The sequence below is a fragment of the Micrasema longulum genome, unplaced genomic scaffold, assembly GCF_059751315.1.
Source record: "Micrasema longulum isolate JH-2025_06_02 unplaced genomic scaffold, ASM5975131v1 h1tg001067l, whole genome shotgun sequence".
NCBI classification, from domain to species: domain Eukaryota; kingdom Metazoa; phylum Arthropoda; class Insecta; order Trichoptera; family Brachycentridae; genus Micrasema; species Micrasema longulum.
This window is the reverse complement of record NW_028278255.1, coordinates 603,117-619,950: the sequence shown is the minus strand read 5'-3', so window position 1 is coordinate 619,950 and position 16,834 is coordinate 603,117. Positions and strand designations below refer to the sequence as shown.

The 16,834-nt window shown below is 34.2% G+C and overlaps 1 protein-coding gene across 2 annotated transcripts in view; it reads left to right on the top strand.

Moving 5' to 3' along the window:
• The window catches only part of Sans (SAM_USH1G_HARP domain-containing protein Sans), a 34,479-nt gene extending 19,947 nt beyond the window's left edge, over positions 1-14,532 (top strand). Inside the window, exons 3-10 of one of the 2 annotated variants that reach the window (XM_088233172.1) lie at positions 5,467-5,688; positions 6,739-6,983; positions 7,547-7,704; positions 8,698-8,894; positions 10,279-10,395; positions 11,687-11,841; positions 13,333-13,611; positions 14,366-14,532. In XM_088233172.1, the coding sequence (XP_088089298.1) occupies positions 5,467-5,688; positions 6,739-6,983; positions 7,547-7,704; positions 8,698-8,894; positions 10,279-10,395; positions 11,687-11,841; positions 13,333-13,598 (1,360 nt within the window). In that variant the 3' untranslated portion in view covers positions 13,599-13,611; positions 14,366-14,532. Of the gene's footprint in view, positions 1-5,466; positions 5,689-6,738; positions 6,984-7,546; positions 7,705-8,697; positions 8,895-10,278; positions 10,396-11,686; positions 11,842-13,332 lie in introns of both variants that reach the window. The other variant, XM_088233171.1, reaches the window with a different exon arrangement.
• The last annotated feature ends 2,302 nt before the right edge of the window (positions 14,533-16,834 follow it).

The following is a 16,834-nucleotide window of genomic DNA, read 5'->3' as shown; positions in this document are numbered from 1 at the left end:
TGAATTGAATTTAACCTCTACTACTTTCGCTGCCCCTTACGTACACGGCACGTAATACGTTACCGCGCCATACTTGTAAGCTATGTTTGTTAGAAGCGCACTCGGCGGGCATGACGTGTGACGTCAGAATGACGTGGCGCCAGCTGCGAGCGTCTTGTATATGCTCGTTTTTAAACTGTTTATAATGTAGGAATCTTTTCTAGGTTTTTAAAAATATTTTTTATGCGATAAACTATCGCCAAAGTTATCGTTTTGTTAAGCTACTTACAAGATAACTGAAGATTCACATACCTACATAATACACTATACCTTTATAACCGATAGCAAATATTATTATTTAAGGATTATGTGTATTAGAGTTTATTAAATTCACAAAATATTTTATTATAATCTCGCTATCGGTGATTACCTTTACGGATAAACACCAGTTTCTTATCAAATATACTTGTAAGTTATTTTGTTCTGTGTGTGAATTAGAACCAGAACCCTGGACGAGTGCTTTCGACTCGATGGCTACTCTCAGGTATAAATCCTGAATATGGAAATCGAGTGGAGATAAGTCCGCTTCGTTGTGTAGTTGTCGGCGCGTTCGTCTACCATGCTTGAGGCCCCCAGTTCGATTCCTGGGAAGGTCGACTTGAAATATTGATTAAAAAGGTCGTTCTATACTGCGATATTTTATGGTTCTGAACTTCGTGTAACAAATTATCGATATATGCTGCATTAATACCCGCATGCAGAGACAAACCTTAAGGTGAGGAAAGTACATTCTATTGTCTTTACCCTCGGGTTATTCTCTGCATTTGAAATTAGAATGTACTTTCCTCACCTTAAGTTTTGTCTCTGCATACGGGTATAAGTGTACCAATGCACAATCGGCTGTAAACAGGATGATGATGATACTAGGAAAATTAAATCTGGACTGAAATCTTATAGTAAAATTAATAAATTTCCAGTATAATTATTGACCCTTTCAGCCCGGATGTTCATTCAAATATACAAGAATTCCAAAAAATTTTCACTCTCATAGAACCTAAATTCAAAAGCGAACCCCTAAATACTTCTCTATTTCTTTGCTTACGACGGTAATCAGTACTACACAAAAAAGAACGTTTTTTTGTTTGTATTGAAGCGAATTCTTGTCGTCCTTATAAATTATGTGTAAGGCAAGTTTTAAACATGTATTTTAGTAAAATCAAATTAATTTGATCGAATAAACATATAAATTATTATGAAAATAAAACTTTGTTATTAGTGTTAAACAATGTTTATTCTTTTACAAGAACACTACTACAGTTTCGGGAGAGCACTCTTCCCATCGACAGGTGATATAAAACTTATATAGTAAACACAGAATATTGTACACAATGTCATTGAATTTAAACAAAAAATAAAACAAATTAATCAGTGAAATTTAAAGCAGGGGGGTCTTTTCCCCCTTATCTAAGGTGTTAGCATATACAGGGTGTTCTTTAAACCCTGTCACGTCCGAAACCACGATGATCAGTGTGAGCAAGAAGACACATTGGCACATTAAAATATTTTTTTAGAACGAATAAAATTTATAATAATAAAACATAAAAAAAAGCAAATGGTTGCTTACTTCTGCAGGGGTGAAACGAGGAGGGGGGAGGGGGGAGTCTGACACTGCGCCGCGCTCCCCTCACTTCTCCCCTGCAGAAGTTAGCAACCATTTGTTTTTTTAACATTTTATTTTAAAAAAATTCTTTGTTCTAATTATTTTTTTAAATATGCTAATATGTCGTCTTGCCCATACTGATTATCGTGGTTTCGGATGTGACAGGGTTTAAAGAACACCCTGTACATGGATAGTTATCTAAAGTATAAATATGAAAATATGATCAATGAGAGAAAGGACATATAAACATATATTTTAAGACGCTTTTTAATTATTATTTTTTTTTTAAAATAAATATTTGCGTTCTTATGATTTACCAAAATATTTAAATTATTTTGAGGGCCATTTTCAACGAGTTGTAAATAACTCACTATTAGAAAATGGGAATCAAGTTCGGGTAGAGTAGGATTCGAAATAACTTCCTTAAAAATTTTTCACTAACAAACTTTAATTTTATTTGCATTCGATTGATGCATTCTTTTTTTACAAACAGATTTATCTTAAGTACTGTGTTTTTCAATACGTGCATTTGAAATCAATTCGCTCTTTCAATAGAAAATATTATAATGTACATTCATTTAAAAATGTGTGTCATAGATTTTGCTACTGAATTACCTACTCGGCTCCAAGAATTTTACTTGATAAAAGATTGTGATTTATATCTTAAGAGGTTTGTGTTGTAATATCCACAACTGCGGCAATTTACTTGAAGTAAACAATTTATATACTTAAAAGACAGACAGATAAATTTTTTAATTGTAATAGCATTACATATCTGTGTCACAAATAGTAATTTAAAAATACCTAGTAAAGTATACATTTTATTACAAGAATTAATAAATACACCACGGAAATAAGGATATAGTGGGTTTAATATGATTATGTATTTATTTGTTAACGCCCAAAGTGCTTTTACATATACAGAGGTTATAAACAGTTTACAAATATAAAAATACAATTTAAAATGAAAAAAAAGAAACAAAAAACAAATTAGAATACTAGAAAGTCAATTATTATTAAATACATTCAAGATTATTAAAATTGGTTCTTGGAGTTTGATAAAGTGATAGCAAATACAGCGTTGATCGCGGGGATACGTTCTGGACATTTATGCATTTATTTATTTGACGGACTTATGCAGTCCATTCTAACAATGGTAAATACAATTTCTTATAATAAATACAGGCACTAATAAAATAAAATACAATTAAATAAAATTAAAGCTAGGACAAAAAAATATAAATTATTACCTCAAGACAAAATCCGGTCTATCTTAGTGAATTTTTAAATCTATAAAGACTTACACCAAAAAAGTCCAGATCTTGTCTCGAGTTTACAATACGACACAATCGGGACATTGGTGCATGCAAGCCATAGTTTGTGCTGTGTTAATCGAGGAACAGCACATTATTATTTCGCAACCGGCGGATCGGAACATTGAATGGCCGCAATAAGCGAAATTTCGGATCTCTATCGGATATTCTTCAACTGATTTCGTATCTGCACTAGCCGATTCGCCAAACATTTTAAGGCAATGGGAGTTTGATCGCGATTAAAACCGATCAAACCAACCATTACTCGCTTTTTTTTCAATCGATCGCGCTGTAGACTCCGACAATTTGAAATCCCTACCTACAACTGCAATTTTACCACCATTTTCTATCATATCGATTATTTTAAGTTTACTTTCTAACAACTCTACATTGCGAAAAATATCGCATTATAACGAATCCGCACTCGCTGGGGGAGGTCGCGATCAACAGAGGTTACCTGTGCATCTATTTTTTGGTCATCAGTGTGTTTGTTCCCTAGAGAGTGTATTCTCAGGAACAGAGAATTAATGTGCGAATTTGACTTAGATATATTAACATATCTAAAATAATATGATGCCTGATTGACCTATTAGGCACATTGAAATAAATACATTTAACCAAATTAGGAACATACTTTACTATTACTTTACTAATTTTAAGTAAATTTAATGTACGAGTATATAAAATAAGATTATTGCTTATATTTTCTCGCGGTAAATGCAGTTACTAAGTCTCTTTTACACTTGGACAATACAACAGACATGACAATATTGTCTTGTTTCCTTGAACTACGGTGACCCTGTCATCAAGCGGAGGCGATACGGTTAGCTTGGCCGTACACTGCGAATGCCTCCTGAGAGCCTTAACCACGCTTGCCTATTTTACAAGGCATCAGGTTCTCGACGTCCTGGACGCCCGCCGATGTCTGTTCGTCAATAGTTTGTCAGAACTACTGGGCGCGAACCTGACTTGGATGGATGCACGGGAGCTAGTAAACGACAGGGATGCCCGGAAGCTCTTTGTAGACGCCATATGCTCCATCTAAGGAGCGGACATGGAATGATGATGTTGACAATAATGTTGTTTTGTCAAATTAAGTTTTTCTTTTACAATGCAATGATTTATAGGATTCTCCCTATTCAGTAATTCCATACCGTAAAATCGATTTTAAACTGAAAACATAAGAATGTCAACTTGAATAAAATGTCTACTTAAACAATAAATTCTGTCAAAAACACGCAATGAGAAAAAAAGCTCTGTAGTTTTTTTTGTATTTGTTAATAGACTATCAAACTAAGACAAATTTTTTTTTAAATGTTTTTTATGTACATATCGTATTATCGGCACTATGATTTTTTTAAAGTTTTGTAATTTTTAAAACACTGTATGTGACGTCGCAAGTTCTCTTCGGTGAGTTCTGTTAATTGGTGAATTGGCTTCCCGTAAACTGGAAATCTTTCACAACACTATTATCATTGGATGGTTCATATGAACCAGTGACGTCATTCAAAGTAGTTTGTTTTTATTAAAATATACCGTAAGGGCGCGTCCAGGGTGCGGGCCTAGTGCGGTAGCGAAATTTCAAACATACGAAAACGTATGAAAAACGCCACACATGGCCATAGTGGGAGGCCTGTGGCGGGCGCGACAAATGAACGTTCGAGGACTAAAAGGGAGCGGTTTTACCATACATTTCTAATCGCTCGTTACCGCCGGTTCCTCGGGCCTAGCTAGCGAGCAGCAAATACCCTACCTTTGCATGGTCGCGCGGTGAAATCTCAACTATAATACGCACTCGTATATATTACGCATGCTTGATTTTGCGTAGAATTATGCGAAAAATTAAATTTGAATATAATACGCACCCATAACTTTACAATATTTTATTCTCAAAATTCAATTAATGTATTAAAATTTATAATAAAAAGAACAAAAAGAACAAAAAGTCAAATTCGATAGAAAAGCAACTTAAATTAAGAACTCAGTCAATCACTATCACTAGAATGCAGCTCATCTAGTGTTGTTGCGTTTATTTCACAATGATTGTTGCCGTCGTAATAAATATCACCATCATCATCTTCGTCTGATGACACCTGCCCACTATCCCATAATATGTCGTCCTCACTACCGTCCAAATTATTCCATATTCGGAAGCCTCGTTTAATAATAGACACATCTAATTCATTCCATGTCGAAAGTACCCATTCTGCAACGTCTAAGATACTCGTAGTTACGCGGTGTAAAATCTGAAAAAAAAGTGCTATTATACTCGAGATTTTACAGTACATATGTTTTCATATATTTTCAAGAAACTTTGCCACACAATTTAATGCTCTAATTTTAACTGCACATAAGAAAACATGTTTATATCCAATTTCCTGTAGCACTGAACTTCCTCATTTGTAAGGCAAAAGAGAATTATTCATTAATTTCTTTCACGCTTTAGTTTTTACATGCAAACTTGTATAAGATTAATATTTTTTTTTAAATAACTAATATAATTCTTCTTTTCAGTGGGGATCCAGACAAAGGGGACCATTTTGGCAACACTGCCCTGCATTTGGCTGCAGCCAGAGGTCACAAGGAATGCGTCACGTTCCTGGTGAACTTTGGGGCCAATCTGTACGCTGTGGACATCGACAATCACACAGCTCAGGAGCTGGCCGCCATCAATGGCAGGGATGACATACTCAGATACCTCGACTCCGCCGCCGCCAAAATGGAGAATACTGATAAGTATGTTAAGAATCTCGTAGCCTAGTGAGCTGGGCGTATGCGTACCATGTTTGATGTCCCAGGTTCGATTCCATGCCATGAAATGTTTGTTTCTTACGTTGATAAATGTGTCATTGTCCCTGGATTTGCACCTGAGCGTAAGACTGATCACCTTTGTCATCGTCATAATTAATCAACAAAGTAATTAGCTTTCATGAAACTAAAATGAATCGCCTTTAAAATATTAATGAACTTTGATTGCGTATGCCCTCACTATCGAAAAAAGCAATGATCATGATCTTAACGTTTGACTTTGACTGTCGTACCTTCCTGGGGTTAGGAAAGCCACTTGTTTTCCATTGAGAACTCTAAATATTCATCTCAGGGTCATAGCCATACACCCAACTTTCATCTCCAGTTTTAATTTTGGCTATAAAGCCCAGATATGCATCAAGGCGATCCTTCAATTCCGTGCAAACTGAAGACTAACGATTTCCTTCTGTTCGTCAGTCAAAGTCTGGGAATAAATTTTGCATTTACTCGTCTCATTTGCAGATTATCATTTTAAATGATTTGTTCTTACCCATACAAGATGTCCAAGCTCTCAAATAGTCAATCGCCTGTTTAAACTAATCATTTTTGTCACATTTTGCATCTTTTTTGTTTTTTTTTAGAGTTGAAGGATGTCCCGACCATTGCTCATCTTCAACTGACTCATTTTTGCGTTTAAACTACTCACACCACTTGTAAACGGTTTTCAGAGGCTCTACATTATCGCTATACACTAACTTTAACACTTCATGAGCTTATTTGTTTTTTTTTACAACTGAATACAAAACTTAATGTTAACATGTTATTCAAAATCCATGATGTGCAGCACCCAGTAAACAAGAAACTCACTCTTCCGGCTCTGAAAGCCAACTGACAAGTCACAACTTCTTCAAACTTGACACTGACTATCCCATGCAATCAAAAGACACTCATATATCTTGATTGTTGGTTTAATTATTGTCTTTCTCATATTCTTTTTTTTAACAACGGCGGTCTCTTAAATCTCGACTTTTATTTTAGGAAAAAAGCAAAAGCCATGAGAGAGAAATCAAAAAAAGAAAGTGAGAAAACATTAAAGGCCTACAATAAGCGACAGACAAAGGCCGAAGTATTAGCAGACAAGGAATTGAGGAAACTCAACAGAGAATGGGACTCCGACGGACAATTCTCTGCTAATATAGAAGACAATATAAAGCCCATGCCACACAGGCCTAGTACCGTACTCATGGCTTTGAAACAGAAGATCGGCCGCTCAACTAGTCAAGGTAATATTGTTTTTCTTTATATTTATTCTTGTCAATTCTTGATGTAATTACTACAATTACTTACAATAACTTCAAAATCAGGATTTTTGAGCTAGCCGCTAAAACTCATCTTTGTATCTTCCTTCATGAATGCTACAAATAGACAAGTTGTGATGCATTTAAATAATATTATGGTGATTAGATTTGATTTCCTAACCCTGAGAATTCATAATCCAATTGTTTTTTTATTTAGCTAATCAACAAGCTGACGACAAGTCAGTGCGTGAGCGTTCGCGTACCATGTTTGATGTCTCAGGTTCGATTCCTGGGAAGGTTGACATGAAATGTTTGTTTCTTAAGATGATAAATGTTTCATTGTCCCTGGATTTTTTAGTTTTTTAGGATTGTGACATCACGAATCAGACATCCAAGGTACACATTAGACAAGGAAGCTATCCACGAACTATACATTCCCCCAATGATTGATTCATGTCTGTTTTAAATTTAGATAAGTCGTTCGGATCGAAAGTTCTCAGGCTGAGATTTGATTTATGTATATGAATATCAAATGTGTGTTCTTCCAGGTAACTTAACGGCTGTTGGTGACAATACTCCTCCGACTTTCAGCGCTCTAGTGGGCACGGTGTCTGGAGGTCCCCGTGGTAAGAGTGCTGTACAGAAGAAAGCCTTTGCCAGCAAATTAAAGAATGGCACAGTCAGCAAAAACAACGATGACTTTAAGGTCAGGAATAAAATATATTCACAAAACCATTATAACACAGTGACTCTATGGAGCACGACGCAATTGAAAATATGTATTTTGTTTATGGACTGTATGTATTGTAACAATAGAAAACATTAATAAAATTAATCCAAGAACTTTCGAAAACCCCCGGGACAAGATCTGCACTAACTATGCTTGTTATTCTCTACTGATGGCTTGATAAAACTAATGATTTTTCATGGCCATTATTTGCAGATTTAACAAATTCCATACTTAACCTCTGGCCACAACATAACTTAAGATAATATACGGAGCCAGACAATTTGAAAATTGTTTTTCTGTCCCTCTCTCACTCTCTCACTCACAAATGCCTCCCCAATACTGTGCGAGAAAGATAAATGCACGTCGACAAATTAGTCATGTTTTGTTTATTTTGCTTACACTTGGTTTACACGAGGTTTGTGTTGTAATATCCACAACTGCGGCAAATTACTTGAAGTAAACAAATTATATACTTAAAAGACAATTACTGAAAAATAAATGTTTACTTGTAATAGCATTACACCTCTATGTAACAAATGGTATTAAAAAAATACCTAGTAAATTATACATTTTATTACAAGAATCAATAAATACACCATGGAAATAATGATATAGTGGGTTTAATATGATAATTTATTTATTTGTTAACGCCCGAAGGGCAAGTTTACAAATATAAAAATACAATTTAAAATGAAAAAAAAGAAACAAAAAACAAATAAGTATACTAAAAACTCAATTATTATCAAATAAATTCAAGATTAATAAAATCTCCGATACTGTGCGAGAAAGACAAATGCATGTCGACGAATTAGTCATGTTTTGTTTATTTTGCTTACGCTTAAAAATGTCTGCCTTAAAACAGGTTGTTACTAGTCAGGCGGATTAAAATCTATTACCAAAAAAAATTGTAGATAAAAAAATTGTTATGTTTACTAATAAACCATCATTATTATTATTAAATTCCCGAAGGTAGGTGAGGTGGAAATGGATGGTCGGCGCTCCATCCGGTCCCTGACCGGTCTACGCAGAGACTCCGAGGTCATGTACGTGGGAAGCTTCTCCGCCACGGGTCCTCACCAGAGAGGGAAGATCGCCGATGTGTTCTCTGTGGAAGACGAAGAGTCGCAAGATAGTGCAGAAGCTCCCAGGAAATCAGTACTTATGAGGTCAACTAAATTTATTGCTCGCCGTACTTAATTTATCACTTTCATTAATTACTCAATGGATTCCACACCAATGAAGATTCTACTTTATAAAAATCAAACGATGGAAGAATTTAAGAAATTTTGATGTTTAAACATAGACAAACCGGTTCATAAACTTTCACAGTTGTTCAGATGCATAAATAGTTTTTCTGGGTCATTATGCCATGTGTCACTCGCACTCTTGACCCTTTCAGCCCAGGTAGAAAATTTAAGATTTATTTACTCACGTACCAACCAAAGTTAAAAAGAGGCGAGTTCATTTTTTTAATTACAGGTATCCCTGAGTATGTCTCTCTTTTTGGTAGTCGGCATGACACTTCTTTTTAAGTTTGACAACTGGCGCTTCTGCCCTTTTTTTTTATTACGAACTCTATTTCTGTTATGAGCTCTCATTTCTTCTATGAACTCTCAATTCTTTTGTGAACTCTATTTTTACTATAAACACTCATTTCTTTTATGAACTCTATTTCTGTTATAAACTTTTCTACTACTGTTATGAACTCTGTTACTCTATTTCGGTTTTGAACTCTATATTCCCTTTGGAATCCAGAGGCATTATCCCACTGAGTGGGTATGCTCGGTTACAGCAGTTTGAAGACTAGAAGGAATGTGTATGTAACTACGCACTTCTTTCGATTGTTGCGCGGTATTATTGACGACCCTGAAATTATGCGGAGCATTTACTTTTATGTTCCTTAGACAGCGTCAGCATAGACTGTTTCACATTCCAGTATACAGGACCAACCTGCCAATGGTTATACCTGTTGGATGAGCTATCTCCATGTTGAACAATATTACTTTGGACATTGACATTTTTCACGTCTCTGAGGGAGTTTTTCGTTACAAGATTCTCTTATTTTTTTTACATATTATTCTCTGAATAGTATGTATACTTTTGTGTTATTTTTATATATACCTAATTTTACCTAATTATTTAAATTTTTCTATATGTTTGAATTAAAATATTTCATTTTGTAATGTACATATATATGAATAAGTAAAATTGAAAATTGAAATGAAAACATGAACTTTATTTCTGTTGAAATGTCTGTCAATTATTTATTTCATTTTCAGTACCTGATGAACTTACAAAAATATTCCATTTATTACCCTTTCTTTATCACTGATTAAAAGTAGGTAGGTGGCTGTCGTCCTGGGTCCTGCCGCAGCCACGGAGGATATCATTATTAGATAATAATATATTTAAAATGATCTATCATAAACATAGTTTCTTATGCCACAATAATATTCATTCAGTCATTGCTTTTTAGATCTGGACTATATTTTCACTTTTAAAATCTTGTTTGTCTAATTTCTATTACATTACACCATTGTCATTTTGCAGATCTGCTAGTCAACCAGACTTCCTGGCAGCAGATGACAGTGGCTTGGGACAAGAGGTGATGCTGCAGGAACCGGCCAGTATATTCGACAGACCTGGCTTTGGAAGTGTTGCATTTAGGTAAAGAAAGAAGATATCTAACTAAAGATCTAATGGTTGTGAAAAAATATTATTCCTTGCCAAAAAAAATTACTTATCTTGAGGGTTTACAATGTTAAATTATTCAATGCTAAGAAAAACCCCTAATTAAAAATACATGTTTGCAGTTTTTATAATAAATGTCTATCTCCTAACTTACGTTAAATAAAAACAACAATATTTTGAGTTTGTCCAAATTTTTGTAGACAAGGACTGGATTCAACTCCCTGGGGAGCTGTTTATATTAATATATTACAACAGAGATGAAGAACATTTAAGAGAAGGTAATATAGAAGTCCAGGCATCTACAGGGCTTATGACCTGTCAATGGCTGGTTTAAGTGGCCACTTTACACACTGTGTAACATTCACCATTCTGCCTATATTTGAACATCTATATTCCTTCAATTCTTTCATCTTCAATTCTAACATCATTGTTGATAAATTACCTGGTCCATGAAGAAGTATAGAAATTGAAAAAATAATATTTTCAGGCGTTGCCTAATATGTAGGTGAAATAATTCAATTAGATGAATCTCACCCGCATAAATAAAGGTTTCAGCTCTTTAACTTCACAAACATCAACAGATGAAAGAATTGAAGGAATATAGATGTTCAAATATAGGCAGAATGGTGAATGTTACACAGTGTGTAAAGTGGCCACTTAAACCAGCCATTGACAGGTCATAAGCCCTGTAGATGCCTGGACTTTTATATTACCTTCTCTTAAATGTTCTTCATCTCTGTTGTAATATTACGTTAAATATTTGATGTCTAGAATTCTGTGCAAATCACAATCATTATTTTAAAAATCTGTGCTTTTTAACAATTATTTTATAAAAAACACAAATAGTTATTTGATACTGCTGACAAAATTAATGGCCAAAATGAATACTAAATTAAAGTGGGGGTTGAACAAAAATAATAAGACAGACTTAAGTGAGTCCTCACCAAAAAAGAGTCTGATAGATCTTTTAGTTCTTTAAGAATTTTCAAAGTTATGTAAAATAGCCGTTATCTCCGATCTACAACCTTCAAAATATCCTACCGTTGCGTTTTTTTTTAAATTTGAAATTTATTTACATACCCTTTCAGATTACATTCATTTTACAAAATAATTTTTCTTTTTTAAATTCATATTCTATTGTTAATGATAATGTTTTTAACATCTTTTGTCAAGGTCATCGGAGTCTTTTGTTAATACCGATATGTATATTATTTCTTGAATACCCTGTTTTCATAATTTTCAATCAAATAAATTGATTATATTCCAGGCGTTCAATAACAGCCACCTTGAATTCTATGAATCCGGGACATGGGGGCCCACCTGGAGTAGCCCCCGGAGAGGAACTTTCCATTGGTTCAGCGGGTTCTCTAGCAGCGAGACAACGCTCCATCAAACCGCGCTGGAGTGATGACACCCTCACAGGTAATGCTTAATACTTCTCTATTTTTCTGATGAACTAAATTAAAAGCACTGTTATTGAAATCACGAGGAAACGTGATAGAGACATACAAAATCAGGTTATGTATCAACACAATCCATGCACTCATTAGAGAGGTTATCATTAGAAAATCTCTCGTCCTCAACCTTAAGAAAATTTTCATATTTAGCAGGGTGGTTTTAAATAATAAATTGTAATAATAAAACTAGAATAATTTATCAATCAGTGTTTTTTTTTTAAGTATAATTTGGTCGCCTGCAGTTAGTACACTGCTTGGAACTCTGGGAGAATCGTAATTTTTTGCCTTTGAAAATGGGGAAATCGATTATAATATGACCTCCAAAGGATGCTTTATAGATTCTACCTTACACCACACAATATAATATTGAGATATCTACAGAAAAAGTCAAAAGCCTCACAATATCAAAGAACCCAGTAGGATGTAAGAGGGCTGTAGATAACAAGACGATAGAGCAAGTGATGAAATTTAAATACCTCAGAGTTGACATCGGTAACAAGGCAGATCTATACAATAAGACTCTAAAACAAATAAATAAAGCTGCTTCGGTGTCTGGGTGTCTCAGAAATCCTGTATTGAGGAATAGACACATGAGACTCGATAGTAAGGTCAGAATCTACAATGCACGTGTAAGGCCGGAATTGAGGCAAGAGCAGATACCTCCAGAACAAAATCTCGCCTAAGGACCTCGGAAATGTGAACTCTACATTGTGTCACTAGAAACATGCTACAAAATCGCATAAGAAACATGGGTATTTGAAGCACATGAGTATGAAAGACATTGTGAGTGGAGAAGACAGCGAAGTTGATACTCAAACAAACATGTAAACAGGTTTCCACATATCGCACTTCAAGGGAACCCCGAAGGCAGAAGACCCCAGGCAGACCACTAAAAAGATGGTGGGTAACCGACTTCATATGAGACGGATGCAGCGGCACAAACAGATCCTTCGGATCCATAAAAGAAAGAAGAAGATTCTGTTTTTTTTTTTTTTTTAAGGATTAACCCGCTAAGCCTCTATTTAGAGGCTTGTCAGCAGGTGGGAAATGGAAGGAGGTTATGAAAAATACACCACAACACCTAGACCAATTGAGAAAAAAATCTTTCTTGAATTTTTTTCTTGCAACTGGCGGGAATCGAACCCACGTCGCCAGTTTCACAGTTAGCCGTCTTAACAAACTACGCCACGGCGCCTGACTTTGTAAAAATGGTGATTGGAAACATTACTTTAATGCTTCCAATCACCATTTTTACAAAGTACAAACACAATGGTACGTAATCATCATCATCATCAAACTCTTATCCACACCTGGTGGTGCATAGGGTACTGCATTTGGGCAGTATTACGCCTCAGGTACCAAGCCAGAGACAGTGAAATATCGCAGTATAAAACCGCCTTATAAGCAAATATTTTTATTCCAAACCTTTAATAACTTTTCTCACACATATTTCCAGAGAGTTCTTCCGGATCGTCAGACGAAGGGGAAGAAGAATCCGGAGCAGCTGCCCTTCAGAGGTTCCTGGCAGCCTGGGGCCTCGCCCAGTACGCCCCCAAACTTCTGCAGGAGCAGATCGACCTCGACTCCCTCATGCTGCTGACGGAGACAGACCTCAAGTCTCTCGGCCTCCCGCTAGGGCCCTACAGGAAGCTGGTGAACGCGGTACAGGAGAGGAAGAGTGCCCTCGCTAATCCTGGTCCCCTGGTAGACACAGTACTCTAATTCTTGCTCAAAAGTAGGGAGTTTTTATATACATATTAGGGACAATGTGAAAATTTTTAGGAAATGGAAAAGAATACTTTAAAATATCATGTTCATTGTTTTTGTTAAAATAAATATAATAATAGAAATGTCTACAATGCTCGTTAAGCTCAAGAGACTCGTTAAGCTCAAGAGAAGGGTTTCCCTATTATTGTTACTCTAGATCATCTTTTATATATACCTGCCTGTAGTTTCTTTCTTGATATTTGTGTTTTTCTCTAAGTTTTTTTGTAATCATAAAAAATTACAGACCCAGTTTATTGATATAAATGTACACTAGATGCAGCAGTAAGCACACTTCTTGTGTTCCATTCAACTTAGGTTCCGGAATAGTCAATAAATATGAAGCAGCGTAAAAAGGCGCAACAAGCAGCTTTGAATTCACAGTAAACTGGCATAGAGTATCAGTATTTTTTACTCTACTACTAACATAATTTGAAACTATCGTTCTATGAACCATCATCTCTATTTCATTGCCATATTTTGCGGATGATAAGATGGATCGGACCATAAGACGCACCCCAAAATTTATCTATCAATTTTTAAAACAAAAATATGTTTTGAACAATAAGAAGCATCAAACCATAAGATGCACTCTAAATTTTAATTGAATTTTGAGAATAAAAAAGTAAGTCTTATGGTCCGAAAAATACGCTGTACTTTATTCTGTATTTATTGCTAGTAAGTTTTTATGACAAATTAAATCAAAATAAATTTTCGTTTTTTAGTATTTGTGCAGTGAACTACATATTCAAATATTAACAAAATCAAGAAATACAATCAAACAGGCCATCACGCTATTTCCCCATAGAGCTACCCTGGGAGGATTGAATGCCACTATAATCTGTCTTCGCTTGCTTCCTTTTCATTAATACATCTTCCCATGCACACTCAACAATTATTCTTACTTTTGTCTTGTCCGTCTTCAAGTATTTGTTGAATTTAATCATGCCATGTTGTTCTCGGTCTTCTTCGTCCTGTGCATCTATCAACATTGATATCGTAAATCCTTTTTAGTCATGCTCTTGCGGTCCATTCACTCTATATGTCCAAAACAACGCAGAACTCTTTTCTTGATTTTATCAATATTTTTTTTTCAATTTCAATTTATTTATTTTATCAAATCAAAATTATCAAAAATTGCAAAATATTTCAATGCATACCTAACACGAAAAAATTAATACTAAAATTTGAATATACAAAGATGGTAAAATAAAAATACCCAGCAATTATAGAGAAAGAATGTTTTTCTCTTAGAACTGTTCTTAACTAATATGAAAGATGTCAATATCCGAAGAGATACGGTTGAGTAAAGACATTGCTCTTCTTACTGGCATTACCATCGGCAAGTTGGTTCTGCAAGCAGGAAGATAAAACAGCTTATGCTTTCTATGTCTAGGGTAGTCATTAGGAACATAGACGAAGAAGAAAAATACTCTCCATTATACCTATGTTGATTGTAATACCACGGATCAATCGGAAAAAATACATAAGCAAGTATGCATTTCTTCAGAAATAATAATGCTTATCTCAGCCTCATACAATGCAATGTATGAGGCTGAGATAAGCATTATTATTTCTGAAGAAATGCATACTTGCTTATGCGCACATTCGCCTGAGAAATAACATTTGGACAGCATTCAGCCTACTTTCATCCTTGTTTTCCAATCTCTTACTCCCCTCCCTTATGTGTATACAAGGGTCGGCATCAGGACGAGAAATGTGTTTTTTTGAAGCCTTCTTTTCCCGCTCCTAAACAATTTCACACTTTGTTCCTCACCGCAATTCAAATTTCTGACAAAAAATAATAAAGGTACATAAATAAATGATAGAACAAAACAAATGCAGATGCTTTGAATCCATAGCAAATAATAAAAACTTTTAAGAAAACAACCATTGTACTCGAAAAATTAACATCATGTTTTAACGAAACATTTTAAAACTTTTTTTTCCCAAAGCCCACTAATACAATGTTTTATGCAGGAAAACAATCTCGCAATGAATCAGTTTCTTTTTTACTGCAAAGTAAAAATATAATATTATCATAAACTCCAATAAATGTGTCTTAAAATTTCAATAATGTATTGTTTGACCACATATTACCATATTTTCAATGCTCATTCATGTTCAACTACAACATAAAACTATCTTCTTTCATTAAACAGACAGTATATAAACATTTTCATAATTTTAGATATGTATTTTTACATAATATATTATAATTATTTATTATTCCTTTACTTAATTGTCCAAAAAATATGTTATATTATTGAAAAGGTGCTATTCTTGCCATATATGCCTTAAAAGTATTGATAAATTATTTTTACATCAATATTATGTAATTCACCAAAACGACGTAGATCAATTTTATAACAAATAATAAATAAACTTATTTTATCACATTGTATTATAAGTATTTTTATTTATATCTTCATTGAGATATGAAAAGGAATTTATTTTAAATCTAAGGCAATTTGAAATTTTCTGCCTCCTTTTTTGTCAATTTGAATAAATAAATACTAAAAAAATTAAGCCATTTTGTTTTCATTTTAAATTTAGTTTGGTTTCAAATATTTCTAGTATATCCAAAATATTTTAAGATTGAAGACAATAGATTGAACAGGAAATTTAAAAGACAAAGAACTTTAAATTTGCACAAATTTGTAGTATTTTTCTTTAATTCTAGATTAAATAATTATACTTGGTAATCTGCTGGTCGAAAGTTAATTGTATTTTTTTTTTTTTAAAAAAAGGAAATATTTGCGTTCTTATATTTTACCCAAATATTTCTATTTTTGGGACCATTTTCATAGAGTTGTAAATAACTATTAGAAAATGGGAATCAAGTTGGGGTAGAGTGGGGTTCGAACCTTGGACTTCTGATCCGTGAGTCCGCAACACTAGCCACGGGACCACAACCTGATTAAAAATATTTATTAGTTGTATAAAACTTCAAAGTATACTTTTTAACAAAAAATACCTTAGAAGATTATTGTTTTTAACTAATGTTCATTTACTTTTATTTTCATCAAACAATTTTACAAAAACCGCAAACACCTTCCTTACTTTTTGTCAGACTACAGCCTTAATAAGGACCTGATTCTGCTCTTTCTGTGCATCTTATGGTGATTAATATAACTCCATATTATTCATTTATTCTATTCACTAAATTCCTGTTTTTAAGGCGATTCTGGAAC